Source organism: Anas acuta, chromosome 12 (assembly GCF_963932015.1).
Source record: "Anas acuta chromosome 12, bAnaAcu1.1, whole genome shotgun sequence".
Classification (NCBI taxonomy): Eukaryota; Metazoa; Chordata; class Aves; order Anseriformes; family Anatidae; genus Anas; species Anas acuta.
In genome coordinates this window covers 9,233,393-9,261,002 of record NC_088990.1, presented here as the reverse complement: position 1 = coordinate 9,261,002, position 27,610 = coordinate 9,233,393, and the positions used below count along the sequence as shown (strand labels likewise).

General features: G+C 39.3%; 2 protein-coding genes across 6 annotated transcripts in view; both read left to right on the top strand.

Annotated features, from left to right (window-relative positions):
- The window catches only part of TMC3 (transmembrane channel like 3), a 43,180-nt gene extending 21,697 nt beyond the window's left edge, over positions 1-21,483 (top strand). For 4 of the 5 annotated variants that reach the window (XM_068696327.1, XM_068696325.1, XM_068696324.1 and 1 more), the window contains 21 exons: positions 220-363; positions 1,436-1,511; positions 4,712-4,793; positions 5,493-5,599; positions 6,609-6,707; positions 6,800-6,942; positions 8,396-8,543; positions 9,535-9,578; positions 9,752-9,899; positions 11,281-11,390; positions 11,543-11,621; positions 12,143-12,382; positions 13,548-13,676; positions 14,330-14,397; positions 14,633-14,761; positions 15,814-15,924; positions 16,430-16,555; positions 17,822-17,900; positions 18,098-18,140; positions 19,212-19,509; positions 20,317-21,483. In XM_068696327.1, coding sequence (XP_068552428.1) covers positions 308-363; positions 1,436-1,511; positions 4,712-4,793; positions 5,493-5,599; positions 6,609-6,707; positions 6,800-6,942; positions 8,396-8,543; positions 9,535-9,578; positions 9,752-9,899; positions 11,281-11,390; positions 11,543-11,621; positions 12,143-12,382; positions 13,548-13,676; positions 14,330-14,397; positions 14,633-14,761; positions 15,814-15,924; positions 16,430-16,555; positions 17,822-17,900; positions 18,098-18,140; positions 19,212-19,509; positions 20,317-21,178 — 3,177 coding nt within the window. In that variant the 5' untranslated portion in view covers positions 220-307 and the 3' untranslated portion in view covers positions 21,179-21,483. The remainder of the gene's footprint in view (positions 1-219; positions 364-1,435; positions 1,512-4,711; positions 4,794-5,492; positions 5,600-6,608; positions 6,708-6,799; positions 6,943-8,395; positions 8,544-9,534; positions 9,579-9,751; positions 9,900-11,280; positions 11,391-11,542; positions 11,622-12,142; positions 12,383-13,547; positions 13,677-14,329; positions 14,398-14,632; positions 14,762-15,813; positions 15,925-16,429; positions 16,556-17,821; positions 17,901-18,097; positions 18,141-19,211; positions 19,510-20,316) is intronic. The other variant, XM_068696328.1, reaches the window with a different exon arrangement.
- Positions 21,484-21,620: 137 nt separating this feature from the next.
- Positions 21,621-27,047, top strand: STARD5 (StAR related lipid transfer domain containing 5). The gene is made up of 6 exons (XM_068696331.1): positions 21,621-22,276; positions 22,365-22,414; positions 22,513-22,645; positions 23,997-24,114; positions 24,914-25,007; positions 25,566-27,047. Exons 1-6 carry the CDS (start codon positions 22,187-22,189, stop codon positions 25,711-25,713), a joined length of 633 nt encoding a protein of 210 aa, XP_068552432.1. The 5' UTR covers positions 21,621-22,186; the 3' UTR covers positions 25,714-27,047.
- Positions 27,048-27,610: the final 563 nt, after the last annotated feature.

Here is a 27,610-nt window from a genome sequence, read left to right as displayed (position 1 = left end):
CTGAGTAGCAGGTGGTGGGGAGGAAAAGGCATGTCCTAGAGTTGGGGAAACAATCCTAATTTTTCATCAACTCTAAAAACAAGGTCGTGCATATTCCCTAGCTTATTGCTGTCATGTAACTCTCATAGATTGAGGACTGTACAAATCAACAGTTTGGGGAGCTGGAGGGTAATAATTTGTCTTGTTTTTTCTCTCGTGGGGTGTGTGCTGGACCGTCAGCAACTCAGATGAGGATATCAGCGAGGATAAGGCTGACAACCATGACCCCGAGCAGATCTTTCAGAACATCCAGTACCAGAAGGAGATCATGTCCAACATCCGCTGCAGGCCGTGGCCGATGAGGCAGAAGCTGCGGGCGCTCAGGTAACGGTGTTTGCACAGAAGCTCTCAGGCTTACTGACTGTGACCGTGTTTCCAGCTGCAGTTTTCCAGCGTAAGCTGAAAGGGAACAAGCCCAGAAATGATTAAGAGCAGCTAGGAAAGCACAGTGTGAGTATGGTCTGATGAGACCTGGTTGTAATCTTCAGGTAATATATTGTAAATGGTGGTAAGTAATGCGTGCTGGTAGGCACTTTTGGGGTGGTCATGATGTTTCACAGCTTAAGATCTCAATCGTTATATTAACACAGCCATATTTGCAATGCAAAGGGTGGGTGTTCAACTCTTTCAGTTAAACTGTGTCAGGTCTTTCACAGTATGGTCTGTTTGGGACTTGCTTTTTTTCCTCTTCATCAAGCCTCTTTCTCTTAAAACACTGTCTGATGCGAGGATGGCATTGTAGTGCTGAGGAAGTCCCAGCAGCAATAGGATCCTTGCTTAATTTTGGAAACAAAGTGATTTTTCTCTGTTACACAGAGTAGTGACTTGATGTCTCCCTGCTCCTACATGACTTCTGTGTTGATGACTTTACTGTGGTCCTCATCCACTTTCTCCTGAAGTTAAAGATAGAGGATGAGCAGCATTAGGATCGTATATGAATCTCTTTGCATCTTGAAACAGCTCTATACTATATTCTTATGTATCCACATAAAATTAAACATGCCATCAGGACAGTCGTCTTATTTTAGTCATTTTGGGTGTGCTGCTTTAAGAAAGATTTGAATTAGAAGGACACAGGGGAAAAACACACACCACACACACACACACCAAAAAAAAAAAAAAAAAAAAAAAGAGGGAGAGAGAGAGAGAACTCTCCCTGCAGTAAAAGTTCTTAATGTCAAGTTTTCTCAGAAAAAGCTCTCAGTGGTTTTAAAGTGGTAGTAAAAACCTCAGTAGATAAAGAAAAAAAAAAAAAAGCTTTGCCTGGTTAAGGATTTTGTAATGTGACATAGTCCATGACAGTGTTTCAGAGCATTTTGCTAGTTGCTGCCTGTGAAGAGCTAGGGGTTCAGAGTAACGGCATCGATGTAAAACATGATTCCACCTTCTTGTGCAGACAGGCAAAGGAGATCGTGCTGAAGTACGAAGGGAGGCTCACTAGAACAAGAGGCTACCAAGCTGCTGGTGCAGAGGTATGTCTGCTGCTTCTTAAAATACAGCTCATCTCTATACCTATAGTCATCTGCAGTTTTTATTCACAGGAGTGTATGTTTTCTGTGCTGTCCTGATCTCCATCTCAAGGATCCTGTAGAGGGAAGAAAAAGGAGTTAAAAGCTTCTTTTTTCTTTTTTCCTTTTTTTCTTTTTTTTTTTTTTTCCCAATTGTGAATATAGTAATTACATTTTTGCAGACTAATTTAATGTGTGAGGGATGGATCTCCTATTAACACAGGATAAGCTTTCTTCTCAAATAAATATATTGAATATTGATGTCTGCCAGAGGGGGTGATGGGAATGGGATACCAACAATACAATGTCAGTATTCTCTGAAGAGCAATTTCAGCAGACGGTGGGGCCACAGTTCAATAGTTTAGTATGAAAAATGCGTCTAGCTTTTGTTTTGGAAGACAATCCTACAGTAGCTTATTGTAAATACATTGTCAAAGAAGGCTTTTGCTTGCATAATACTCAAATAATTTGAATCTAATCTTAGCAAATCTATTTATAACACTAAAAATAGACCCTGGCCCTAATTGCTGGAAATTAATAACACATAGGAATTTGTCCCTAATATGCAACCAACAGAGAAGAGGTCATTAGTCATTTAAGCAGTCAAGAATATTTGTGTCATCATAATGAGTAGACTTTTAATGATATAATTCATCTTAATTCTAAAAGTCAGGGTTGTGACGGTAAAATAGAACATCATGTATACTATTCATGTAAACAAGTGAAAGGCTGCATGCCTAGCTGGTTTTCTGTTATGGTGGCATACAGAAAAAAGTTAAAAGTACTGCTTCTTGAGGGAGGAAAGTCTCATCTTTTCTTGTTCTGCCTTTTTGTGTATGGCAAGTGCAATGGAAGTAGGATGGTGTTAAATACTTTTTTGTGCCTTGGACTTCAGTGGAACTAGCATGTTAACTAGAAAGAGATGTGCCAGGGGTCTGCAATGTGTGTTGGTAAATCAGATACTGGGCTCTCTTTTGTTCTTATTCCCATTTCCATAACAAAATCAAGACTTTCATTGTAGAGTTCACAATGATTCAAACCTGTATCTAATCTAATTGCCTCTACTGCATGCTTTTGCTTGAAGACATTCTGCACAGAGATATAATTCAGAAGTTAATTAACACCACTTATTATGTGTAGGATATTCTTTTTTTCAGCATAAATTAGGGAATACATCCTTTATTTCAGGGCTAAATTAATAATAATAAGTATAACAGAATGAGCTGAATTGTTTATTAAACTGGAAGTATTTTCTTAGAAAATAATGTGGTGACCAAAAATGCACCACAATAAAAACAAGCACTAGATTGTCAGAATAAGAATTTAATGTTTGAGAATGTGCTAAGAACAAAACACTTGCCTCAACCTGTAAGATGTCAGCAACAGTCTCAAGGTAACTGAGAGGTAAGCTGTTAAGTGTACCCATTTTTAAATTAGCTTGTAAAATTGGCAAAATACGCACTGTTCATAACTGGACAAGCCATTCCTATTGAGATTTATAAAAATTGAAGGTGAAGTACTTATTACTGCTTTGATATTGGCACTGAAGGCATTTTGCTTTTCAGTTCAATTGTTTTCAATTTTATTTTTTTCTTTACATTTAATGTAGATATCCATACTCTGGATTACAAGGGTATAATTATCCTTCCTTTTTTTCTTTAGGTATGTAGTAGACAGAAAAAAATAGTTATCTAATTATAATTTTAACTATACTACTCAGACATGGATATCTTTGTGTACTTTATGAAACTACAGCACAACTGGTACAAGCTGCTTGATTCCAGTCTCAGCCTTGTGAATTCTGTTTTCAAACAAAAGTAGCAATCCTAGCAATTGCCATGCAACTCACAACATCTACAGTTTCTTTAATTAAAATAGTTCCAGTTCATGCAATAAAAATACTCGCATCACCATAAAAATTAATTAACTTTGGCCAAACAGATTGATGATACATTCAGTAATTAAAATGTGATTTACTTCTCTTTGATTTCAGGAGATTAAATTTCATGATACAATATTGACACTGCTGCTGACTAAAATAGAGCTTTTTAAATATTTAGCTGTACTATGAAATGTACTTTATAATGAATAAGATATACAAATGTTATTTTTCTATTGATACTGTCATGGTATAGCTCTAATTCAACAAATCAAAATCTACACTCAGTTTTGCTCATGCAGATCTTCTCCTACATGCACATTCCACTGTGTGCAGGAAGATGCTTTGCTTTGAGCATGCCAAAATATGGGGACTGAATAAGGATTCTAGAAAGCATAAGCACAGTTTTTCTGTAGGTGCCAATTGCAATACGCAGAGATGAGAATATAGTTGTTGAATTCACTGTTGTTGAATTATGAAAAGTTTTTGTCCTCTAAGAAAAACTGGTATCCTGCTTCTCTTCAAATTTGAAATTAGTTGTACGTTCATTTGTTTGCCCTAGAAATTTAATTTATTGTTTAGTGCAGTGGGATTCCCTCATGAAGTATATGGAGACTGATTTGTATTGGCTTAGTTGATCTAAATAGAGAATCTGTAGAATTCCTCTTGAGGACCTTGGTATTGTGTTGGTGTTTTTGTGTTTGGTTGGTTTGGTTTTGGTTTGTTTTTAACTCTCAGGTCTAGTTATACGTCTTCACAACTTCTTGCACAAAAGGCCTATGCTGTGGAGTCATTTTGTTTCCAGGCATCTTGCAACCAAACCCCATCTGGCAGGCTGAGGAAAGGGGTGATGGGTGCAGGCAGAGTGAAAGCTGCCTCCCCCAGCACCTCCCTCCGCAGCCCCAGCCTGAGGGGCAGCGATGAGGAGCAACACTGAGCAGCTTCTGTATGTCTGGCCCTTGTGCATGAAAGGTGTGGGTTGATGGCTACTGACTGTACCCACAAAGGTGTATAAATGTCTCTCTGTAACTTGTATTTGTCTGCTGGTAAGCAGAGTCAAGGGGTCATGGGCCCATTCACATTTTGTGTGTTTCTAAAGCTCACCGTGGTTTCCTTTGCCCATCTCAACCCACAGACATGCTCTGAGACCTCAGCAATTAATGTTTGTAGTATTTCTTGTGGTACTAGATGAAAGAGAGGTGAGCAAAGTGCTGTGATGGATTTTTTTTTCCTTTTCCATGCAAAATTGTCACACTTATTTATATACATATATTTTTTCCCTCAGCTTTGGAGGAAATTTCTTCGACTTGCGTATAATTTTGTGGTCCTCTTTATTCCTTGGGAAATGAGAATTAAAAAAATTGAGAGTAAGTATAAAGATTGAATGGGATTGAACAGTAAAGCACTTGCTGAATTGACTTACTTTTAAATTAAATAGTACTTGGGAGGAAGTGTTAAACACAAACTTTGAGCAGCAACACGATTTTCATTTAGAACTTTGCTTTTTCTACTTTTCCTGATGCCTCAGACACTGCAGAGTTCTCATTTATGATCTTAGTGTCAGGTGGCTTTAAAAAATAAAATCAGCTTTGTCCTATTGCCCATTGTGGTTGTTTAAGAGCAACAAGCTTTGGGCATAGTCTGTTGCAGCCCGTGGGGCAGCATCTTTAGGCCAAGCCCAGATGTGCCCAGGACCACGTGCGGCATACAGCCTGCGTCGCCAGCCCCAGTGTCGGTGTCATGGACATGACCTAGGGCAGTGCTTATCCTCCCAGTGGCTGGGACATACCTCTGTGCTTCCTCAGCAAAGGAAATGGCTGCATGATGTCACCCACACTGGCAGCTTCTTGTGTAAATACTGATGGTAATTATCAAACTTCCCCAACAGAGTTTGTGTTGGAATTGTGTTCTCCACATTGACATGCTAACATGTTCATGACCTTGCTGTTTGCACTGCATGAATGAGGCATGGTTTTCTTTTGCTTTAGTCTTCAAGAAATACTTGAATAAATGATATGAGCTTTTATAGACCGTGTAGCTCAGATAACTATTTTCTGTGGTTTAAGGTCATTTTGGGTCTGGAGTTGCCTCTTATTTCATCTTCTTGAGATGGCTGTTTGGAATCAATATTGTACTTACCATAATGACAGGAGCATTTGTAGTCTTACCAGAGGTAAGAATGTATGGTTAATATTTGCAGAAAATGCTTACTTGTTGCACTTTCCTTTCAGAATTAAACAAATGCCACACTTAAAGGCATACATCAATATAAATAAATTATTTAAAATAAATTCCACTGTTAAGAGGTTGTTTTTTTTTTCTGCCAAAGGGTAAGAGAATTTTGCTATTAGTGTTAGAGATTATATTTTGTCAACATGGTACTAATGCTTTTATAGAATATGTTTGTATCCGATTACTAAAATGAAGAATCAAATCCTAAAAGCTGCAGTTGGTGTTAAGTACACTCAGGTCCTGCTAATGTCATTTACAGGCAGAAAAACATAACATTTCCCTCCAGGCTCCGGTTTATTGTCCATTAGAGGGCATTTTCTAGAAGTCTGAACAGCCATAACTTTGTTTAGGTCTTGCATGCAAATAAGGCTATTTTTTAACTTTGTTAAATAATTAATAAATATTTCGCCTCACATACCTGTGCTTCAGTGGTGTCACCAGAAACATGTCAATGTCTGATTTATCTTATAATTTCTGAAGATGATAAAAAAAGCAAAGCCTCCCCAAGCACGCGCACACACACACACACACAAAAAGTAAATTGAAATGGAAAAGATTCTTTCCACTTTCTTTTTTTGATTTTGTAAGTAAAAGTGGATTTAATTTTAAAATACTATTTTGAGATCAAATATTGTTATATTTAATTTTAAAATGCTTAAATTGAAATGGACGATATTTTAAATATGTATAGTTAATGATTTCACTTGACCTCTTTTTCATTTTTCAGCCATTTTGAAGATGTCTACAGAGCACTAAATTACCTCATAGGTAGACCACAGATGGCCAAAAAAATCTGGTTTAGCAGAAAACAAATGCAGGATTTCTTGTGGAATTGCTAGTTGGGGCAGGATGACCAAAGTCCTTGCCATCTGATATACCAAATGGGGGGCAGGCCTTTGAGGGTTGGAGGTGCTTGTGCAGTTTTTCAGACCTTGTCTCTCTTTTCCCAGCTGCTGGCCGGAGCACCGTTTGGCAGCACAGTCAGCAAGACCATTCCCAAGGAGCGCATCGCCTCTGCTCAAGACCTGGACACCATCTGGTCACTGGGGGCAAGGCTAAATTCACTCTTTATTTTAAACCCCTCACTGTTTGGTTGTAGCTGTTATTTACTGCCCTTACTTACCAACTCTGCTCTCTGCAGGGCTACCTCCAGTACTCTGTTCTGTTTTACGGTTACTATGGTCGGGACAGGAAGATCGGGAAAGCAGGATACCGGCTGCCCCTCGCCTACTTCCTCGTGGGAATGGCAGTGTTTGCTTACAGCTTCATCATTCTCCTAAAGAAGTAAGATTTCCCGTTTGTTGCCGTTCATAAGCTTACATGTTCTGGCAGTTAATGGTGTATTTATCCCATTTCCTCTGCCTTTATCCTGCATGGCTCTATTAACCTACTAATAGCAGGGTGGCAGACTGGTTTTAATTATAGCTTGCTCTTTATCTTGCTGTTGATCTTTTCTCTCTCTTCGGTTTCCCAGTCTATAAAAGGAGGGCAGCACAGAGGATCTGTGTGGTTTATGTTTGTAGAAAGTGAGGTCTGACTCTCCTGGAAGTTTTTCTCTTTTCCTCTTTACTGGTTTAAATATAGCTGTGACAGAAATTAACATTTTATATGTAATGCTTTCAAGCATTATTATTCCCATCTACTGAAACACAAATATAAAAATGCTGTCATAGATGTAATATCTTTTGCATCATTTCAGCTGGTATGTGGTATCCCATTCAAACATGAGCTTAATTCCTTTGCTGTTTAAGGGCCAGGAGTTAGGAGAGAGCAAGACAAAGTGCTGGCCATAAATCCGGGAATGTGCAGTGCCTACAGAAGGGCAAGGTCACTGTATCCTCTCGATTCACTTTCTCCTCCCTTCTAGATACCTATTTATCTGGCACAGTGCAGTCCAGGGTGATTTTTAGAGTTGCCTTTAATAACTTTCTGTTTCAAAACTGATCCTTCCCTTTTCATTTATTTTTATTCTAGCTGCTAGTTTGTGCCAGGGTCACTGATACGCTTGACACTGATTTACACATCTGCAGTTTCTGGATATGATTAGCTTTTCTCTTTCTGATTTAGCCCACTGACTTCTTGCTTGCCTGATTATTGTAGTCCATTTAACACTGTCCTTTTAGATGCCCTTTCTTTCATAAGCTATTAATCTTCATTTCATTTCTTAGCATTTGCAATACTCTGCATTCTTGGCTGTGACAAATAGGTGTTGTGTTTTTTTTTTCTTTTTCCCAAAGTCTGTAAAACATCACTGGGCTTCTATTTGACAATAACATATATTTTGAGGATGAAAAAAAAAAAAAACAGCAACAAAAACAAGCAGATCTTCTGCATGATAATTAGTTTTGCCAGATTGGTTCATAATCACATTAAATGCGGTATGTTATAGCATTTTCTAGCTGGATCCTACATGGAAATCTTAAAGCCCTTTTAGCTCACAGCTCTAGTGAGATAGGTTTTCTTTTTTTTTATTAGCTATAAAGAATGCAAATACCAAACTGCCCTTCCACCCTGAGTCTCTTGTGCACTAGAACAAAAGTGAAGTTTGTTCTTGCAACCTCATCCTATTTTATTTTCTTCAGAGAACTGCCAGCAGTGACACTGATTGCCACAAAATTTTCATGGTTCTAAAACAAAGACAACTGAAAACTATGAACCAAACCACTGACTTGATACTTATCTTCACACATCAACAACTTCAACAACTTTTTTTTTTTTTTTTTTTTTTCTGGTCCAGAATGGCAAAGAACTCAAGAATGAGTTTAGCAAGTGCCTCTGATGAAAATTACACTTTCTGTTGGAGACTGTTCTGTGCCTGGGACTACTTAATAGGAAATCCCGAGGCTGCAGAGAGCAAAGCTGCTGCCATAGTTAATAGCATTCGGGTGAGCATCCACCCCATAATTTTTTTAGAACTGATTTGTTTGTTAAGTTGGAAGTTAAGTACTCTTTTCCTCTCATTTTCTTGCACTCTGTTGTTTCTTGGTGTTCGTTGATGTCTTTGCCTAGGGGAGGGCTGGTATCACACCTCTGTGAGGTGATGCAGTAATATCATACTGCTGACACTGTTTCTCCTTTTCATAGTGTCTGTTGTGTCCATACATGACCACTGTGTTCCTCTTGGGAAATGCTTTATTTAATGCCACCATATGTTTGACAGAAAGCTAGAAAATTTGCAACAAATTTGCTTGTGGTGCAATTTTATTGAACAGTAGAATCAAAGTTACATTAACAATGCAAAAGCACTGATTTATTTCATCTCTCTGTAACAAGTGGTCCAGAGACACCTTACATCTCCATCAATATTAAAAAGTGAATTAAATACAGATATTTTCCACTTAGAATTTAAAAAACAGGAATGGTTTTCCTCAAAAGCAATTTACTTCATAAATTTAGTGTATTCATATAAATCATGAAACCAAATTACTTTAAACTACATTGAAGACAAATTAATAATGAGATTTAGTTATTTCAGTGACTGAGGATAGCTTTTGACAGTTGTGTATTATATTACTGACTCAGAGATTTTAAAGGCACATCCTGCAAAAAGGATCCAGTAGTGTAAACCTCTACTAGTAGACCATGAAACCACTGCGACAACACAAGTTAGCGGGACCTGTCCAGCACAGTAAGAGACAAAAGTGACTGAAAGTGCACAAATATTTTATTACTTGCATGTTTATTTCTCAGAAATCTCCTTCAATTCTTAAGCTCCCTTATCACTTCCAAAACGTTATGCAGAACAGAGAGGTGTTTATCTATTTGCATTTCCAGGATGTAAAGTTTTTTATTAATATACTTAATACTCTTTGCAAAAGATGCATGTGTTATTTTTGCTGAATGCTACTAAAATGATAATGTTGTGTTTCTTTCAAGGAAGCTATATTGGAAGAGCAGGAAAAGAAGAAAACCAAAAATCTGTATGTATATAAGATTGGGGATACCTTCCAAAGCACTGCTTCAATGCAGATAGCAGGGCTGTGTGCTCCTTTCATACTTGTTAAAAAAAAAAAAAAAAAAAAAATGTTAGAAAAGACCCCTGTGTCTAAAGACAGCCTACTGTTTTGGCTGTGTGATTTTTTTTGTTTTTCAGGGCAGTCACTATAAGCTTAAGGATTATCGCAAACATCCTTGTGCTTCTCTCACTTGCTGGAAGTATTTACATCATTTATTTTGTCGTGGATCGATCCCAAAGGTTAGAGCATACCAAAAAGGAATTGACTCTTTGGGAAAAAAATGAGGTACGTTGCATTTGTCACCACTGTGTTAGAAGCAGGATTATTGTCTTGGGGCTCTCCATAGTGATAGTGTGCTCATGAGAGATGAGCCAGGAGAAATGAGGAGAGATAGGGCAGAGCTGTAGTTATCTGGATCTCTTTGCACGTTGTCTGTCTCTGCTCTGCACCAAGGTGTCAGCAGAGCTGACACAGGCAGGGAAGTGCTGCAGGTCCTCATTTCACAGAGACTGCACTTCTAGTTGCCCCTTATTTCATGAGGACAAAGCATAAGCTCTCCTCTGTCACTCACAAATCTACGTTTGTGCCTGTGATTGAGCTGAGCGAACACTGGCCCAAGGGACTAAAAAGAGCTGTTAGAAAGGAATCAGCTTTGACAATGGCCATTGATTTCAGCTGAAAGATTGTCGTGGTTTAACCCGGCCGGCAGCTAAACACCACGCAGCCGTTCGCTCACCCTTCCCCCTCCCTCTCTGGGGCGGGGGAGAGAAATGGAAAGTGAAGCCCGTGAGTTGAGATAAAGACAGTTTAATAAGACAGGAAAATAATAATAACAAAATAATAATAAAATAATAACAATAATAATACAATGGTGATAATAGGAAAGTAATAATAGTATGTACAAACAAGTGATGCACAATGCAATTGCTCACCACTCGCTGACCGATGCCCAGCCTAACCCCGAGCAGTCCGGCCCCCTCCCCCCGTCTAGCCACCCCTATATATTGTTTAGCATGACGTCAGATGGTATGGAATACCCCTTTGGCTAGTTTGGGTCACCTGTCCTGGGTCTGTCCCCTCCCAGCTCTTACTGCACCCCCAGCCTGCCCGTTGGCAGGACAGAGCAAAAGGCTGAGATGTCCTTGGCTTAGTATAAGCACTGCTCTGCAACAATTAAAGCATCGGGGTGTTATCAGCACTCTTCTCATCCTAAGCCAAAACACAGCATTCCACCAGCTACTAGGAAGAAAATTAATTCTGTGCTAACTGAAACCAGGACAAAGATATGGAACGTTCTGTGAATATTTCAGTTCAGAGGAACAAGTGGTTGCTGAGAATAAGAAGTGAGTGGGTGTGGAGAACATACTCATCAGTTTCAGAGGAAGATGCTGTCCTTATATTTTCAACAAATATAATTTTATTTAATAAAGTAATAATTTGAAAGCTAGAATATATCTAGAGTAAAGATTCCTGAGTAGCAGATTCCAGATCTATAATTTTGGATCCCAGCAGCTGTTATTACTGATGTCAATAATAACTGTTTAACATGACTATTCTTCAAGAAAATCAATCACCAAAACATGTAGTAGGATTTCAATCAGTAGTCAAGGCACTACAGGAGATCAACAAGCAAAGCTACAAAATGCTGCATCTTTCTGTTCTGTAGGTAAGCGTAGTTGTGTCGCTGATTACCATGATCGCACCCTCTGCTTTTGAGCTTGTGGCAGCTCTAGAGATGTATCATCCAAGAACCACTCTTCGCTTTCAGCTTGCCAGGTATGGGCATTCTGCAGTGTAGAAAGAATGGGAAGAGCAAAGGAGGAAGAGGAAAGATGCATTCTGGTCACAGTTTTTATTTCAGACAAACCAGAGGGTAAGAATTCCGTAGGATATCGATGCCAGTAACCTTTATCTCTTGCTGTTTTCAGAGTTCTTGTTCTGTATCTGGGAAATCTCTACAGTTTAATCATTGCTCTCCTTGATAAAGTGAACATCATGAGTGACGCTGTAAGTTTAATGATATTTGCTTATGTGCAAAACTAGTTGGCTTTATAGATTTATAGACTTTATTATAGAATTCCTTCTATTGTAATATGTATATATATCAAGTCAGGTGAAAGCTAGTTTGAAATCAAAGTATTAAAAACACTACGGCTTGATAGGATTGTAAAGTTTATTTTGTAATGTTCTTTTACAAATATCTGTAGTCTTTTAGGATAATTGGATCCATTTAATCATTGATGTCTAGTAAGAAAATAGACATACGCATTGTTTGGCTATTCAAATAAGTCAACACCTTAGGTAGTTGGAAATATTTGACCTCCACTCAGCATTTAGTGCTGTCCTAAAATTGCATCTGCATCTAGGCTTTGGTGACTACTTGAAAGTCACCTAATGGCTGCTTGAAAATGCATGAAGAAATGTCTTTATGTGTATGTATGCCTTGTTGAAGGAATGGGGCTTTTGTATGTACTGCAAGTAATAACAGCATGTGAAAATGCAGCTTTTCAGGACATTTATTTTTTCAGGGCTCCAAAGCTAACAATGATGCAAGTAATTCTACCTCCTTCTTAGTAACCAAAACTTTTTCTAAAGAAGACAATTTATCTACAACTATTCCTTATGTACAAATTACGAGAAGCAGCATTGTAACATCAGAAGAGTCTCACACTCAAAGCTTGACAGTCCCTGACTCACAGGTTAACCAAACAGTTTCCTATAATACCCAGAATTCACAGGACCAGTGCTGGGAGACCTATGTTGGCCAAGTATGTAATTCTTATGTTATTTAAATAATTAATTCCTAATCCATGTTTGACCAAAAAGTTAATATCATGTTGGGCTGTGTTCGATTTTAGAGATTTTCTTCATGTAAATTCTGAATTTTTAGCTAAGGGTTGTGTAGAAAGAGCGAAGAGTATACAAAGTGATACAGCCATAGATCCAAGCTTTGTTTTTTGTTCAGTATCTACAATGTGTTTAGTGTTGTATGAATGTCCTTTTGCCAGGCTTCAGTCTCCATCTTCAGCTCTGCACAGGCAGATCTTTATAGATGTATGATGCTGATACAGACCCTAATTTAATTGGATGCATAATACAAAAGTTGTCATTTGATCCTGGTGCATATTGGTCTCTGTCAGTGCTGCACATGTGTTGTGTCCAGGCCACTGGAGTAAGAATGACGCTAGCGTGCAACTGACTTGCTTAGCTCCTTGTTCAAGAGTGAGCAGTATTAAAGGACTTGCTTGATCATCAGGAGCAAAAATCTCTTCCCAGGTTTATTAGGTTGACTTCTATTCTTGTATAGCCACTCTCCCTATTACACAGACATCAGGTATTTTTTCTAATTGGTGTTCTTTTTTTTCTTTTCTTTTCTTTTTTTTTTTTTTTCAGAATGGGCTAGAGATTCTTGGAAACAATCTTTTTTTAATGTAATTTTGTGTTTTTAAGGGTCAAATAAGGAATAACTATTCATTTATAAGCACTAAACAGATTTCTGTTGTGGCTTGATGATCTTACTGTCAATGGGTTGTGTTTTTGTATGAGGAATCAGCATTTCTCCTTGTGAAGCACTTATCCAGTGTGTATTACAACAGCGAGGATAATAAACAATTCTATTCAGCAGAGTAAAATTTTCAAGATAATCATTAGAAAGAAAGGTTGAAGCCACTATGACCAGAGTTATATTCGTGCAAGCAGTAGAAGGCACATTGGAAGTTTGATTATATTTGTTCTCATTGCCAGAATAAAGGCAAATAAGGGAAAAGTCAAAGAAGAAAAGCTTCAAAAGCATCAATTTATATATTCAAATAATATTTCATCAGGGTACTAATCTGGAGCCAAAATATGCAATACAAGGATAAATGAAAAAGAGCTGTATGTGAGGCAGTTTTATTCCAGAATGACTTTGTGTTGGAACGATATGTATTTCAGGAGATGCTAAAGCTGTCAATCATCGACATGATTTTCACAGTTGCAAGCATCCTGCTAATTGATTTTTTCCGTGGACTGTGTGTCCGATATTTAAGCGATTGTTGGTGCTGGGATCTAGAAAGCAAGTTTGTAAGTACGGGCTTTTATTTTATGAAACTAAGATGTTAAAGATAGCTAGGCTCCTACCCTTAGTAATGGATGTTCTTAAAGCCTTTCAACAGATACATAATTTCTTGGTAGCATGTGTCTATAAAGGCACAGCTCACACTGAGGGTTTTTGTTGGAGGGCATAGGATAAATGCCAAGATTGGGTATTTTTCTCAAGCCTACTCCCATGGTTGTGGTGCAAAAACTTTGTTTTTCCCAAAATGAGATATAACAGTCCTAGAGAAAAAGGTGAGTAGTTTGGCCTTTGGAAAAGAGAGGGCATGGGTTGCTTCCCATGTCCTCTTTTCTGTAGCTGTCACAACAAATCCATAATGGAGATAGTGGTCCAAGAAGCAAGAACCAAAAGCATATAGTCCTTCAAGAAAATTAAGCTAAGTAATATTTGGTTAGCAAGCAGATCTTGTCATGAAAGGCTGAAGTCTGTTCTTTGCAGTTAGTTCAATGCCCTGCTACAGAGTAGGTTTTACTGTGTTCTCACTACCTGTCAAAAGTGGGTATTTGGTCTGGACATTTCAGGCTATGTGCTGTCTGAAAACTGAATCAGTCAAATGCTTGTAATAAATGATCTGAGGGGGGGAAGACAAGGTATTCATCCTATACTGTGTTTATTGTAGCCAGAATATGGAGAATTCAAAATTGCAGAGAATGTACTGCATTTGGTCTACAATCAAGGAATGATCTGGTATGTAATCCTTAAGTGATCTTTCTTGTCCTTGGTCAGTGTGTTGATTACTAAGTCTGATAATTCCCAATGATACCTATTTAAGTAGGATATTAGTAATGCGATTTTTGTACTTTACTGTAATAAGAGATTTTCTGCTGATAGTTAACTATTGCTTACTTATATTTTTCATATGTTCTTTGTTGTTAAAATGGCTCCAGCAATACTGAGCACTGAAGTGACATTATTTTTGCAGGATGGGAGCCTTCTTTTCACCTTGCTTACCAGCATTCAATGTTCTCAAGTTGATTGGACTCATGTACCTGAGGAGCTGGGCTGTGTTAACGTGTAATGTACCACATCAGCAGGTTTTCAGAGCCTCTCGGTTAGTCAAAATAAGAACAAAAGATAAAGAATAAATGAAATGCAGACAGTGGAAATGCCTTCTGTGCACAGAAATTAAATGCAAGGAGCTTTTAGTTCTGAAAATTGACAATCAAAATTGACAGATAACAAAGGTCTGTGAAGGAAAAAAAAAAAAAAAAAGAAAGAAAAACATAGTTACTGAGAAACTGGAGAGTTTGAAAAGCTGGGTAGTTAAAGATGTACACAGAAGAGAGGCAAATGGCATTGAATTGCCCGAGGTTGTTTTCTGATTGTACTGAAAACTCTGGTGGACGTTCCCTGCAAAAAGGCAAGGTATGGATTTTGATGGGCAGTATCCAGGGCAGAAGGTTGCCTCATTTCACTGAGGAAATTAACCAATAGTATCAGAAGTCTTTTTATTGCCAAAGTTTGGGGGTGAATAGAGATCAAACTGAAAAATATGTCAGGGAATATTCCTAGACCGGTAAATGTGGCCTAACACATGATTTATTTCCATACAAATCTGATCAAGTGCAATAAGCTACATGTGTAAATTGTTCAAAGTCCTATTTCTTGGTATTTCTTTTTATGAAAACTATTAAGAATCCGATTTTGTCTGTTGCATGACACAACGGAATTCCACATTTTTATTCTGTCTAGATGAATATCAGAATTGTTTACTCAAAATGGAAATAACTTAGGGCATCTTTAAATCTTAAAAGTCAATTATTTCTAACATGTTTTGAAGATGATTTAAGTTCTGCCTCTTTTTTTGTGTTCTCCGCACAACGTGTCTGGGAATTAAGGCGAGTTTTTTAAAGAAGAGTGCTATAAATGGTTCACTGGCTGTAGCAGTGCTATCTGGAAAGCAGTGCAAATAGAATTTTGATCATTAAGGGTCTGTTTAAGCTGGCTCTGTTCAGACTTTTTAATCAGAACAGAATGATTTTGATCTTTCAAAAACATAGATCTTGAACTTGTTAGGTAGATGCAGACTTAACATCTTTCATGTTGTCTCTTTTTTTTTCTCCCTGATTAGTATAATCTGAAACATGTTATGCCTTCTTGCAGATCCAATAATTTCTACTTGGCCATGTTGCTGTTCATGTTGTTTTTATGCATGCTACCAACAATTTTTGCTATTGCCCGGTATAAACCATCTTTGAACTGTGGTCCCTTCAGGTAAGTTATAATGGACTAATGAAAATTGAGAATGTTTTATTTCACCCTCTCTCAATAAATTAATCAGCTTTAACATTACCCAAATTACCAACAAATAGAAGTTTATGGATAGGACAATGCTTTAATGCCGTCAGTTTTTTCCAGTTAAGTATTAATTAGCTGAATATGTCAACCTCCTGAGTGAGTTGCTTTATATACATGGATCCAATATTTCATGTTTAGATGATGTAATGTTCCAGCAAGAAATCTAGCACATATCGCCATCCTGTGTCTCAGTCCAAGCACCCTTCAAGTCTGGTCAGTGCTATTGCACTTCTGTAAATTTATTTTAAAAATAATGAACTTACTTGTAAAAGCGTATCTTTTTTTATATCTCTCCTTGGACTACACTATTCCAAAATAGTCTTGTATGAAAGCTCTTATTTATTCAGTGCAACACTCCTTAAAAATTTGGTGTACCAAGCATTTCTTACAATTTAATTTTACTTTTTTCTTCCTCCTGTAGTGGACAAGAAAAAATATATGATATTGTTTCTGAAACAATTCAAAATGATTTTCCCGCATGGTTCAACACAGTGATTACTTATATCAGCAGTCCTGTGGTGGTCCTCCCTGCACTTCTACTTCTATTGTAAGCATTTTTTTTCATAGAAAAGTTAACTTGATTGTTAACTTGATCTCTTGAGAGTCAAATGTTGATACTGAGGAACAAGCACTGCATTATTGTTAAGCATTAAGCATATCTGAAGGAAAAAAAATTCTCTTACTGAATATACAATCTATAGATCAGATGGGAGTGAGAGGATATTAAAAAAACTGTCAACACATTTTCAAAAGGACATTTCTTGTTCAGGGAAATAGTGTTAAAGCAAGTTCACTACAGTGAACTTACAGTGCTGTTGATTCTAGGAGGTTTTAAGATATTTCTTCCCTCTCAAGAGCTACGCAGAAGTTAATTTTCCATTTCCTCATGGTGATTAGTTGATCTTATGACTGTGAACAGGGTTCAGGCCATCATTGAAAGAAGCTACCCAGTCCTGCTGATTCCCGACAAGATAAATCAATTATGAAGGTCTGCTCTTAAGTGTTAATGTAATACAGCTTCCTGTAGACCTTCCAGTGGAAGCCCTTTCTTACTCCAGTCTCTAAATAATTGTTCACAGCTGGGAATTAATATTTGCTTTGAGCTGTTTGAAATTCACTTTGCTTCTGTGAAGTGTCATGTATTTTGCTTGCATCTTTCTATTTTTTTCCCATAAGCTACAGACAAGTGCAGAGTTTGTCCCACTGTAGTACCAAGATACAGTTTTTATAGCAGATCCCCAGCTTGATTTTCAGATGAATTGAGAAGACATAAAGCATTATTTATCGTTTGTAACTTTTGCCTTTAAGGTCACAGCTTCATAAATAAACTTATTTACAAACTGAAGTAGATCTATAGATTGTTTTAAACTGATGGCTAAGCACATATGTAAATGTTTGTGCTAACAAGTCTATCATCTGAAAGCCACTAATACATTGCCAAGCCAGATCTGATCTCAGCTGTGTCAGTGTAAACAAGGTGTTATTGCAACCAGCCAACAAAATGACATTGTAAAGCACATGCAACTCATCTGTAGTTCCTCTCCAAGTAACCTTGGGCTGGAGAAAAAGAAAAAAGAAAAAAAAAAGGCATGGGCACAATTAGTACTGCTGTTAAATCTGTTTTCAGTATCACATTTCTTACACTTCCATGTGTATTTGCTTGAAAGAAGGCTGTGATCCATTATCACAATATAAAGGAAATGCTAAAAAGCACCAACTGACCTTGTACACCATTTTGATGACTTATAAATCTTCAAAGAGAATATTGTCAGGAATAGTTGATGTGATTCGTAATCACCTCTTTCACTTCTAGCATGCTTATCTATTACCTGCAAAGTATTGCAAGATCCTTGAAATTCACCAACAATCAGCTAAGAATGAAGATCCAAACAGTAAGTACAGCTCAAAGTACTTTTATATAGAATTTGGTGGGTCTTCAGGAAAGTGCTAGCCTAATTACACCACAAAAATCACTTTCCTTGTTTCACAATGTAAAACCCATCCTGTATTTCTTATCTTTACGCTAAAATAAATTTAGTTTCTAGTCCATAGTAACTCGCTGCTTCTCATTCTCCTGAATGCATTTTAGGAAAGAACTGAAGATAAGAAAAAGGTGGTTCAGATGGCAGTAGGTAAGTTGTTGAGCTTTAGAAGTTCCACTATTAATAAAGCATTTGGATACAAATATATTTTGATTTCTTATTATAGGGAGAGACATTCAACCACGTTTAAAAAACTATTTCCAGTAGTCATCCTTGTAGATGGCTTTTGAGCCCAGCTTTACTTGGGCTGAGTATTTTCTTGCTTTTGTCACATACAGGGCAGAACCTGGTAGGCAACCCTGATTCATATCATGTCAGACCTTGCTCAGAATTTATCGGGTAATAGACAGAAGAGAGAAAATGGAATGGCCCCTGTTCTTTGACCTCCCTGGATTAAACATTTCATCTGCAATGAAGAGATTTAGGTTTTTATTGCCCACTGTGCCTTGAGGGAATTTGAGTCTACACGCCTTCCACCTCTCAGATTTTAGCAACAAGAAGCCACAGAAAGGATGCAGTCCTTCTAATTAATCCCTCCCAGTGAAAGTAATAAGTAGATATGTGCCAAGCTTTAAATAAATAAATAAATAAATAAAAGACAATCCATGGTTCAGTAGCCTTATGGCTAGATCTTAATGTTACTGACCGCTTATATCGCTACCGTGAAGATGTAAGTGGTGAAAAACCTGATGTAGAGCAATATACTGATGAGGAGTGACTATAAAGGGCAATGAGGTGTGATGAGGTGTGTGTGCTAGTTTGATTTCCGTTGCTACGGAAACCAAATGCAGCTTTTGGCTCTGACCAGCACAGTCACTGGGGCCAGTTTGCTCAATCTGGCCATCTTCTTACACGTTGTGAACTAAAACAGGGCTCTTGAAAAGAGACGATGGCTTTGTGCCCATTTGGATTTCTACAGTGCAATTTCCAGTGTTTTTCTGTGTTCAGCAATAGTATGTCTGCTGCGTACTGTAGTGTGCCTATCCACCCCTTTTTAATCACCCCGTCTACAGGTATAGCACCAGTATCTCTTTGCTGAACACAGTGAGGTTCTGTCATCATGTGATCCCGACTGGTGGGTGAATTTGAGCCAATGCATTTACACAACTGTTTCTAAATGTAGAGGCCTGGAGAGATAGTGTAATAATTTCTGTTTTCTAGCCAGAATCCAGAATCTGGGTGGGAATGACAAGAGACCAGACCAAGAAAGTGATCTTATCAGCCAGGAATCTTCTGTTCGGTCCTCAACGCCCCGGAAGAATGGCAGTGTCCTGAACTTTGAATCTCCTGTGAGCAAAGGCACCAGAATACAAACCATTTCCCAGTCTGTGCCCCAAACTGTGCCCTCAACTGATGTTGCAAGACCTGTCAATGCAAATCCCACAACTTCAACATCTTTAACGTCAGCTCCCTCGGTATCAAGTGTACAGAAATCAAGAAACAATCATACCACTAACAGGCAAGACTTTTTGTTTTGAAATGGTATTTATTCCATCAACTCCATGACATTCCTGTGTTTATTTGCAAAATAGCTGTGCATTCAGACTACCTGTCTGAAGCAGTACAGCAGCTAAGGAATTTTGTAAAAGCAGATTCATTCATGAGTACTATTCAGACTGCTGGTAACATCACCTCCTTAATTCTCTCTTAATTCAGCCTGCCAGACAGGATTATAAAACTTTTGAAATAATGTAATTGATGGAGTTTACACACACCTCAAGCAGAGGTAAATATTAAGCTTTCTGTCTGGCATATAAGTAAAATAGTTTATGTGGGACACTAAAAGAACAAGACAGACACAGGAACAGTGAAGTAATCCTGTGCAGAATGCCTGTGCAAGTCTAGTTGTTGCATGACTGTTTTTGGACATGTTGGTTCAGACAGCACAGTAGTGCTTTAAGCTACCTGTGTGGGCTTTTTTGTGTTGTGTTTTTGTTGTTTTTTGGGGGGGATTTTTTTTTTCTTCCAAGTAATGAGATTAAAAGTGTTCCTAAATAGTTCTCAAAATATTAAGAAAACAGATCTGGAACATGCTTTGAAAGGTCAACAGTCTGATGCCATTTCATCAGGAAGTACAAATGCATCTCCTAATTTCTGTGTTTCTCGAACAATTCCTAAAACTTTTGAACAATACAGATTCTGCAACAGAGGTCTCTGTCCTTACAAGCCAGTGTTTGACATCTGTGCAGTTAATTTTTTATGTGTTTCGATTATATTGGGACATAAGAATATCTCTCAACATTTAATTCATTTTTTATTTCTAAAGGTACCCAAGTGTTGTGCATGGGAGTGCAAGTGAGCTCTGTAAAACAAAGCCCTACACACCAGTGACTTTCAAAAAGCATATGGAAGATGTTCATTCTGAGCCTCTCTTTAGAAAAAGCATTCGGCAGGCAAATTCAGATACTCTTGGGGCGGGGGCTCCTGTTTTTGTGGGACGCAGACCACATGCTACCAGATACATTATTGTTAATGAAAATGAGTCCCGCAAAAAATCATCCCGTTCTACCTCCCGACTCCAAAGGCAATTCCGAATGGAAGAACCAGGAGATGTTATTGAGTTGTATCCACGCAACATTAGAAGATATGTGGTTCGAACACCGCACCGGGCGTATTCCCCTCATCCCAGTGAAGAGGAGGAGGAAGAAGAGGAACTTAGGAGACACTACATGAACAGATCGCATCGCCCTCGTTCACTATCTGATCTTCGCCCGGCACCAAGATTTTACATTGGGGAGCACGCTGATGGCCATGTTCTTATGAGCAAGGATCTAGCCAAAGTGCATTACAAATCCTGGGATGATGGTTTTGAGATGGACCTCGACAGACCTCCATACGCTTACAAGAAAGTGCACCTGAAAAATGTTGAAGCTGACCAGCACTATCCTGAGCCACATATGAAACCGAAGTCAAAGCATAAGCTGGAGCAATCTCTCACAGAATCTGATTCAGTTTCCATTGAATCCAGCAGTGATCCGCAGAACAGCAGCAATGACCAATATATCCAGGTCATTCACAGCAAAGAAAAGTACCTGAAACCTGGGTCAAAAATCACCAAAAAGAAATCAAAGAACAGTATTGATCTAAACACGTCTGAGCCTAATGAACTGGTATGCTCAAATGTCTGAGAAAGTGCCCCAGCCTTTTTTGTGTTTTGGACAGGTGTATGTGCATTTGTTGTACTTGCTGTTTGAGGTCTATTAGAATAACTAAAAGAGTCTTTGGAACAGTGTGTGCAGCTATTTGAGGTGGGAAAGTACAGATAGCTTTGTGTTTTACTGTTAACTGTACCTCGCTTCCATATCACAACCGATACATTGCAAAACTTGGAAAATTATTGCAATTTATTACTTGTTATGCTGTTTAAAAATACTGGAAAATCAGAAGCTATGTACTTGGGGCATTTTAATTAAACCTGTACCAAAACATGTCAGATGAGGCTCTCTTTGTCTCCTTGACACAGTCACAGCTTAAGATGCTCCTGGTGAATAAATTGAGCAGGTAATCACCTTCCAAGCAGGGCCACGATCTGCAGCCTGACATCTTGCCGTTTCTACCCCGAATATGGGGAAGCTCAAAGAAATCAGCGACAGGTCAATTACCGAGCCTAGTAAGTTTCTTTAGTCTGTACTACATGGACAACTGAATTATTGGATCTTGGAAGTCCATGCAGCCTCACAGATGAAGTCCTAGGTCTTCTATTCATTTTCTGGGGAGACTCCTCAGCTCACGCTGACAAACTTCACTGCAAGCCTTTGGGGAAAACTGTCTCTCCGTGGCCTTTTAAAAACGTATGTCATTACTCCTGACATTTTTCACACAGCCTTGCAATTCCGCGCCTCCTTTAGATGCTGAAGATGGCGCTTTCCGGGATGAAAGCCTGCAGCCGGCCTGCCCCCCGCTCCTCCGGGCTGTCGGTACGCCATCCATCTCGGATGAAAGCAGCAAAACCCTGGCTCCCGGCGCTCCTTGGAGGCCGGAGGCGACCCAAGCGCCGTCCCCTCTCCGCTGCCCGTCTCGGGAGCCGACCCGGGGCGGGCGGCGTGAGGCCGCTGCCCCTCAGGTGAGGGGGAGGCGCTGCCATCGGCCCACAGGGCGCGGGCTCCTCACAGGCGGCAGCTCCGCCCTGCCCGGCCATGGACTACGCGGGGCTCGCTGAGGCGGCGGCGGCCAAAATCGAGCAGTACCGGCAGGACCCCAGCGGCTGGCGGGGCTGCCGGAGCACGGTGAGCCCTGGGAGGGACGTGCAGGGGGAGACGCGGGGGTTGTGGGGTCGGTTTGGTGCCGGCTCACAGCTCTCACCCATCCCCGCAGAGCGAGGTTGTGGTGTCCTGGAGACCCTCGGCTGAGTTCAGCGGCAACGTGTGAGTACAGCCGGGGCGTTTCTCGGACCGACCGGGGCCGTGCTGGGGGGGATGCGGGGTGGAGCTGCGGGGTTTGCTTTCGTTTCGCCCTGCCGCAGGTACAGGGCGGAGGGGACCGTGGCCGCCTGCCCGGAGGATGTGTGGGAGTGCATAAAGCCGGTGGCCGGCGGGCTGAGGACCAAGTGGGACCAGAACGTGAAGGACTTCGAGGTTGTGGAGGCCGTCAGTGCTGTGAGTTCCTTAAGGGCTGTGGCGGTGGGGTTAGTCAGCGGGGGTTTCAGAGGAATTGGGCTCTGCCTTCCAAAACAGCCTACGTCACGTGCAGGTAAAAAGGGCCTCTAGAAGCTGTGCAGCCTCTGTCTGGATCAGTGTGGCAGTACTGGGATTAGGAATCTATTCTTTTTACTCAAAATTGTACTCAATTGTACACGTATGTATTATCAGTGGATTATCTTTGTGAAAGGAACTACTGTACGTTCTTGGCTAAATAATGTTGTAAACTTTACATCTTTTTAAACTATAAATATTCCAGCAAAACATTGTTGTTAATGCTGCAAATCAAGGTAAGTGTGATTATTTTGAATGAGCTATCTGTGAGGAAAGAGGAGGTCTAGAGAGCATATAGGCTTAAGTATGTAGTGAAGGTTCACATCATCAACCATTAATTCAGGCCCTGTCTTGCACCATGGCAGCACCCAGTGCTCTGTGCCACTGTTTTTGTCTGGCTCGGCGCTTTGCCCTCAGTGTCTCCCCTTAAAACACAGATACTGCACTTAGAGCACTACAGATGAAAAGGGCCATGTGTGAGCAGTGGCAGCTGCTGTTCCTGTGACCATACGACTGTACGATCTGATTTCCTTTTTTATTTTTCTTTGCGTGTCAGAATTTTAAAAACGTTGGATTTAGATCCTCAAATCAAAAGCGGATATTCGTGCTTGGAGATATCCAGGGTGCAACCACAACCACTCCCAGGGGTGTTTGTGGAAGTTCTGTGAAAGTTTTTCTTGTTGGAACTTTACAGGCAATCAATGTTATAATCCTCAACTTTAGAAGCGGTACAGCTTGCCATTTGAGGTTCACAGACATTGCTAGACTTGCTAGTATTTACTAATGTAGTAGAAACCTCTGTTTTGGGGTGTCCATCCACTATACAGCCTCCACAGAAGAGGATGGAAGTGTTAAGGTTTCTTCAGGGTAACAAGTCTGGGTATCAAGTTGCCTTACTATATGATATGCTACAAAGAAGATACCTTCATGGAATTCCTGGAAAAGAGAAGCGTTTTAACAGTCCCGTGAGCATACATGTGCCAGAATGTGCCAGATCTGCTTTTCTCTACCCCCTGTGGTATCTGACCTTAAGTGACCTGGGAACAATGCAGCGTTGTGTTTTTCTTCATTAAGCTGTCCTTCGTCAACATACCTTGGTACCTTTTGCCTGTGCTGATTTGCATTTTTTGCAAATGGTGTCATAGAACTCATGATAAGTTTTTCAAGAGTAACTAAAAGAGTACCAGAAAGCACAGGGATTTTTATTCTGTTCTTGTGAGAACATCAACTGACATAAGGGCTTTGTAATTTCTAGGCTGTCTCTGTATGCAGAACCACAACCCCTTCGGCTTTCATGAGGATTATTTCACCAAGAGAATTTGTGGATGTGGTCCTAATGAAGCAATATGAGGATGGAACAATGCTATCTGCTGGTAAGATGCTTGTGCTCATGTTGTGTTGGGAGTTAATTGGCAGCTACCAGAAATAAATATAAAATACAAAGTAAGTTACATGCGGCTTTTTAGCTATTGATCTGATTGTGATCAAAAGGTAAAATATTAGTGGTCTCTATTCATTGTTCTTTCTTTGGCAGAGTATATATATATAAAGCCATGTTAACATTCAGAATATACTGCTGGCCTTTGGCTCCCATGAAACCAAATAGTGCTGATTTTTTAGGGAACTGCTTCATGAAAGGATGCTTCTTTGTTTGTTTTCCTTTTCGTCCTAGTGTTTGCTTGTTGCAAGGCAGTACTTTTATTGCCCCTGTGTTCAACTGCCCCATTTTCCCATCCTGTTTAGGAATGATTTGCCAGCAATTTATATACATGCTGGAGTGCAACTTCTCAGCAGTCAAGGTACCTGTACCTACGTGGCATGGATTACTTGGAAGCAACTTGAATGATCTCTCAAGAAAAGCAATGCACTCACACAGTACAGGTTCAATAAAACTCCCTTAGAACGTCCTAATACTTAGAGCTCAGTAACAGTTGCTTCTGAATTTAAAACTTCTTCAATTTTTTCAGTTCTCTGGCCAGAGTGGTTCCTTTTTAATATTTTTTTTTCCTGACTGCATGCATGGTGCAGCCCAACATAAAAAATGTTATGCAGCCATTCTTAAATATATTCTCTTACAGCGAGTTTGCTTCTCAGCTAGTGCTTTGAGTACAAAGGACCCTTTCCCATCTCCTGTGAAAATTACATCTCTTCATAATTGCTTTTTTCTTGTAGCCACCAATGTGGAACACCCACAGTGTCCTCCTCAACCAAATTTTGTGAGAGGGCTGAATTATCCCTGTGGCTGTTTCTGTATACCGCTTCCAGGGTAAGTAGAGATCTATTTGACCACTAGGTATTCTGAAGCCCTTCTTATCCATTGTGCAGTGTAGCTTTGTGTATGTTGCTACACCTGATCTGTAGCACCTCAACAATAACACATTCCCATCTTCCTGTGACTTGTAGTCATTATGACTGAGTACTTGCTTTGTTCTATTCTCTGTGATGAATTAGTCTCTCTTGGACATGGGTCTTCAGTGTTATAGGAACTACCATTGTGGTAGGATTCTTGCTGACCTCTTAAACACATATTCAGCAGAACATACAAGTATGGTCTTAATTTGGGGGAAATGAGTATCCTGTTGTTTATTACATTGTCATAGTTCATAAACAGAATTGTGTACCTAATGAGGGCCTAGCTTAACTGTAATTTGATTTGTGGGGATAGCCACATTCATAGAAATGATGTCTGTTGTTTTCTTATTTCCTAAAAAAAAAAAAAAGAACTTAGAAATATCCATTGTCAGATAATGCATGTAAGAGTAATTGTGAAGTCCTAAATGTTTCCAAACCTCTAGCTATAAAATCACTTCCATTGTCGTTGCAGGGAACCGGATAAGACTCAGCTCCTCAGTTTCTTTCAGACAGATCTTGGTGGCTATCTTCCCCAGACGGTGGTGGATTCCTTCTTTCCAGCTAGCATAGCTGGATTTTACAGCAATCTGACCAAAGCCGTTAAGGCATTAAAAGCATGACAAGACCAAATGCTGACATCAGCAGCTGAGGGTAGGAAAAGAACTGGTAGCTTGAGGGTAGAAATCATGGGAAATATGAACCTGACCTATAGTCATTTTTTTAACCAGCAAAGATACTTGGGAAAAGTGAAAGGGGAAGAATGGATTGAGTAAAGTACATTGTTAAAACATCACTTTCTGCCTGTCTCTATTCAAAGCAATGCACACTTTTCTAATGAGCTCTCCTTCATTTTCATAATTAGAAGGTCATACCAGAGGCTGGAAGAATCCTGGAGGCAGCACTGCTGGCTGGCTGCAGGGAGAGGATGTGTGTACTAGAACTCTCTCACTGCCTAAGAGGAGGAGCATCACTAAAATCCACTTAGCATTACCAGTATTAGTCAGGTGCAAGTCATCCTGTTTTGTCTCTGAAGCTCCTTGTAGACTCCTGCGGAATAATGTTTCTTCCCCAAATGGAGAGGTAGCTCTTCTGCTGTCAGCCCTCATAGAGTGGCTAAGATGTTTCATTGAGACCAGGACAGTAAGATTTAAAAGTCAGAATTGATTGGATTTTTTTGTGGGATCTATTTTTTTGTTCCCGCAGATAACAGTCCTCATGGTAAATGTATCTTAGGTGCTTCTTTTCCTAAATCAAAATCTAGCAGTGCAAGTCAATTTATAGGTCTGTTGGTTGGCACATAGACACTCTTCTTTCCTTCCCTCTACCAAAACCAGTGATTTCCACAGTGTCATGAACCAAACTGCACTGACATAGTGGCAATAAATAATAAGCATTAAGCACTTTACTTGCTATTTTTTAACTGCACTTGTAATGATCATGTATTTTAAACACTTTACCAGTTTTTGTGGTGAGAGGTCTTAACGGGTAAATAATTTTTCTGCAGCTCAGTAGTGACTTGACAGGCCATAAAAACGTTTCTTTCTGTTGAAGACTGGTTTACCTCACAGCACTATCTTAGGAAGTCAGCTCCTGATCTAGTGTGTAGTGATGTGTGCATCTTTTGAAAATATTTATGCTTATGGTTACTGCAGGAGTTTCAGACATTATTATGGATTACATATAATTACAAAAGGAAAATAAATTGCTGTATTAGAAATTTAAATGTAGGTTGTGATTTTAATGCTGTAACTTGGTTATTTAACAAGGTTATTATGCTCTGCTTTTCTGTATTTATGTTTAGTATGGGGCATAGATTTGCATACAAAGTTTTCCACTGTAATTCTAACCCTGTGGAATAGATTTTTAAAGGAACCAATTTTTAATCTAGTCTCTTTTGCAAAGAAAGATATAAAAACCTGTACAAGTGTGATGAAATAAATATTTTTTTGCTACATCTTGCTGTTTTTCTGAATGATTCTCTAAAATTGCTCCACATTCCCATGCACAGAGAAACTTAAAGAGACACTCAGACCTCCAGCATCTCTGAATTCAATGCAATGAGGCAGAGAAGAGCTTTCACTCCAGTTTGTACTCCCCACCAGGTGTTGTGGTGAGAGCACTCACCCTCTCAATTTCTTTGTCTGTGGTTGGTCTGTATTTACATTTTAGATGGCTGCTTTCTGTGCTTAAAGAAGGGTAATACATTCACTGAGGAGAGATTGGGGGCCTGATACTACAGAGGTTCATATGTATTTAAGTAAACATACTATAGTTTTCAGTTGGGCATGAAATTGGATATCTGGGCAGATCTTTGCAGGATTATGATTAATTAGTAAAAAGCTCAATGAGCAGAGTTCAAATCACCACTGATTATTCCTGCAAGTAAACCTTTTGCAGACAGTGGGGGCCTTTTATTAGCTATTTATTGTATATTTGTTATATTTTTATATTACTCTGAACAATAAAGGATAGGTGAATCTCTTCATTGAAATAACTTGAGGATCCTTTCTCTGAGTG

Bases quoted from the DNA above. Each gene is read 5' to 3' on its own strand.
- STARD5 (XM_068696331.1), top strand. From the start codon at position 22,187: ATGGACTACGCGGGGCTCGCTGAGGCGGCGGCGGCCAAAATCGAGCAG. The intron at 22,415-22,512 runs GTGAGTACAGCC...GCCCTGCCGCAG, and splicing joins GCTGAGTTCAGCGGCAACGT to GTACAGGGCGGAGGGGACCG. The intron at 24,115-24,913 runs GTAAGATGCTTG...TTTTTCTTGTAG, and splicing joins TGGAACAATGCTATCTGCTG to CCACCAATGTGGAACACCCA.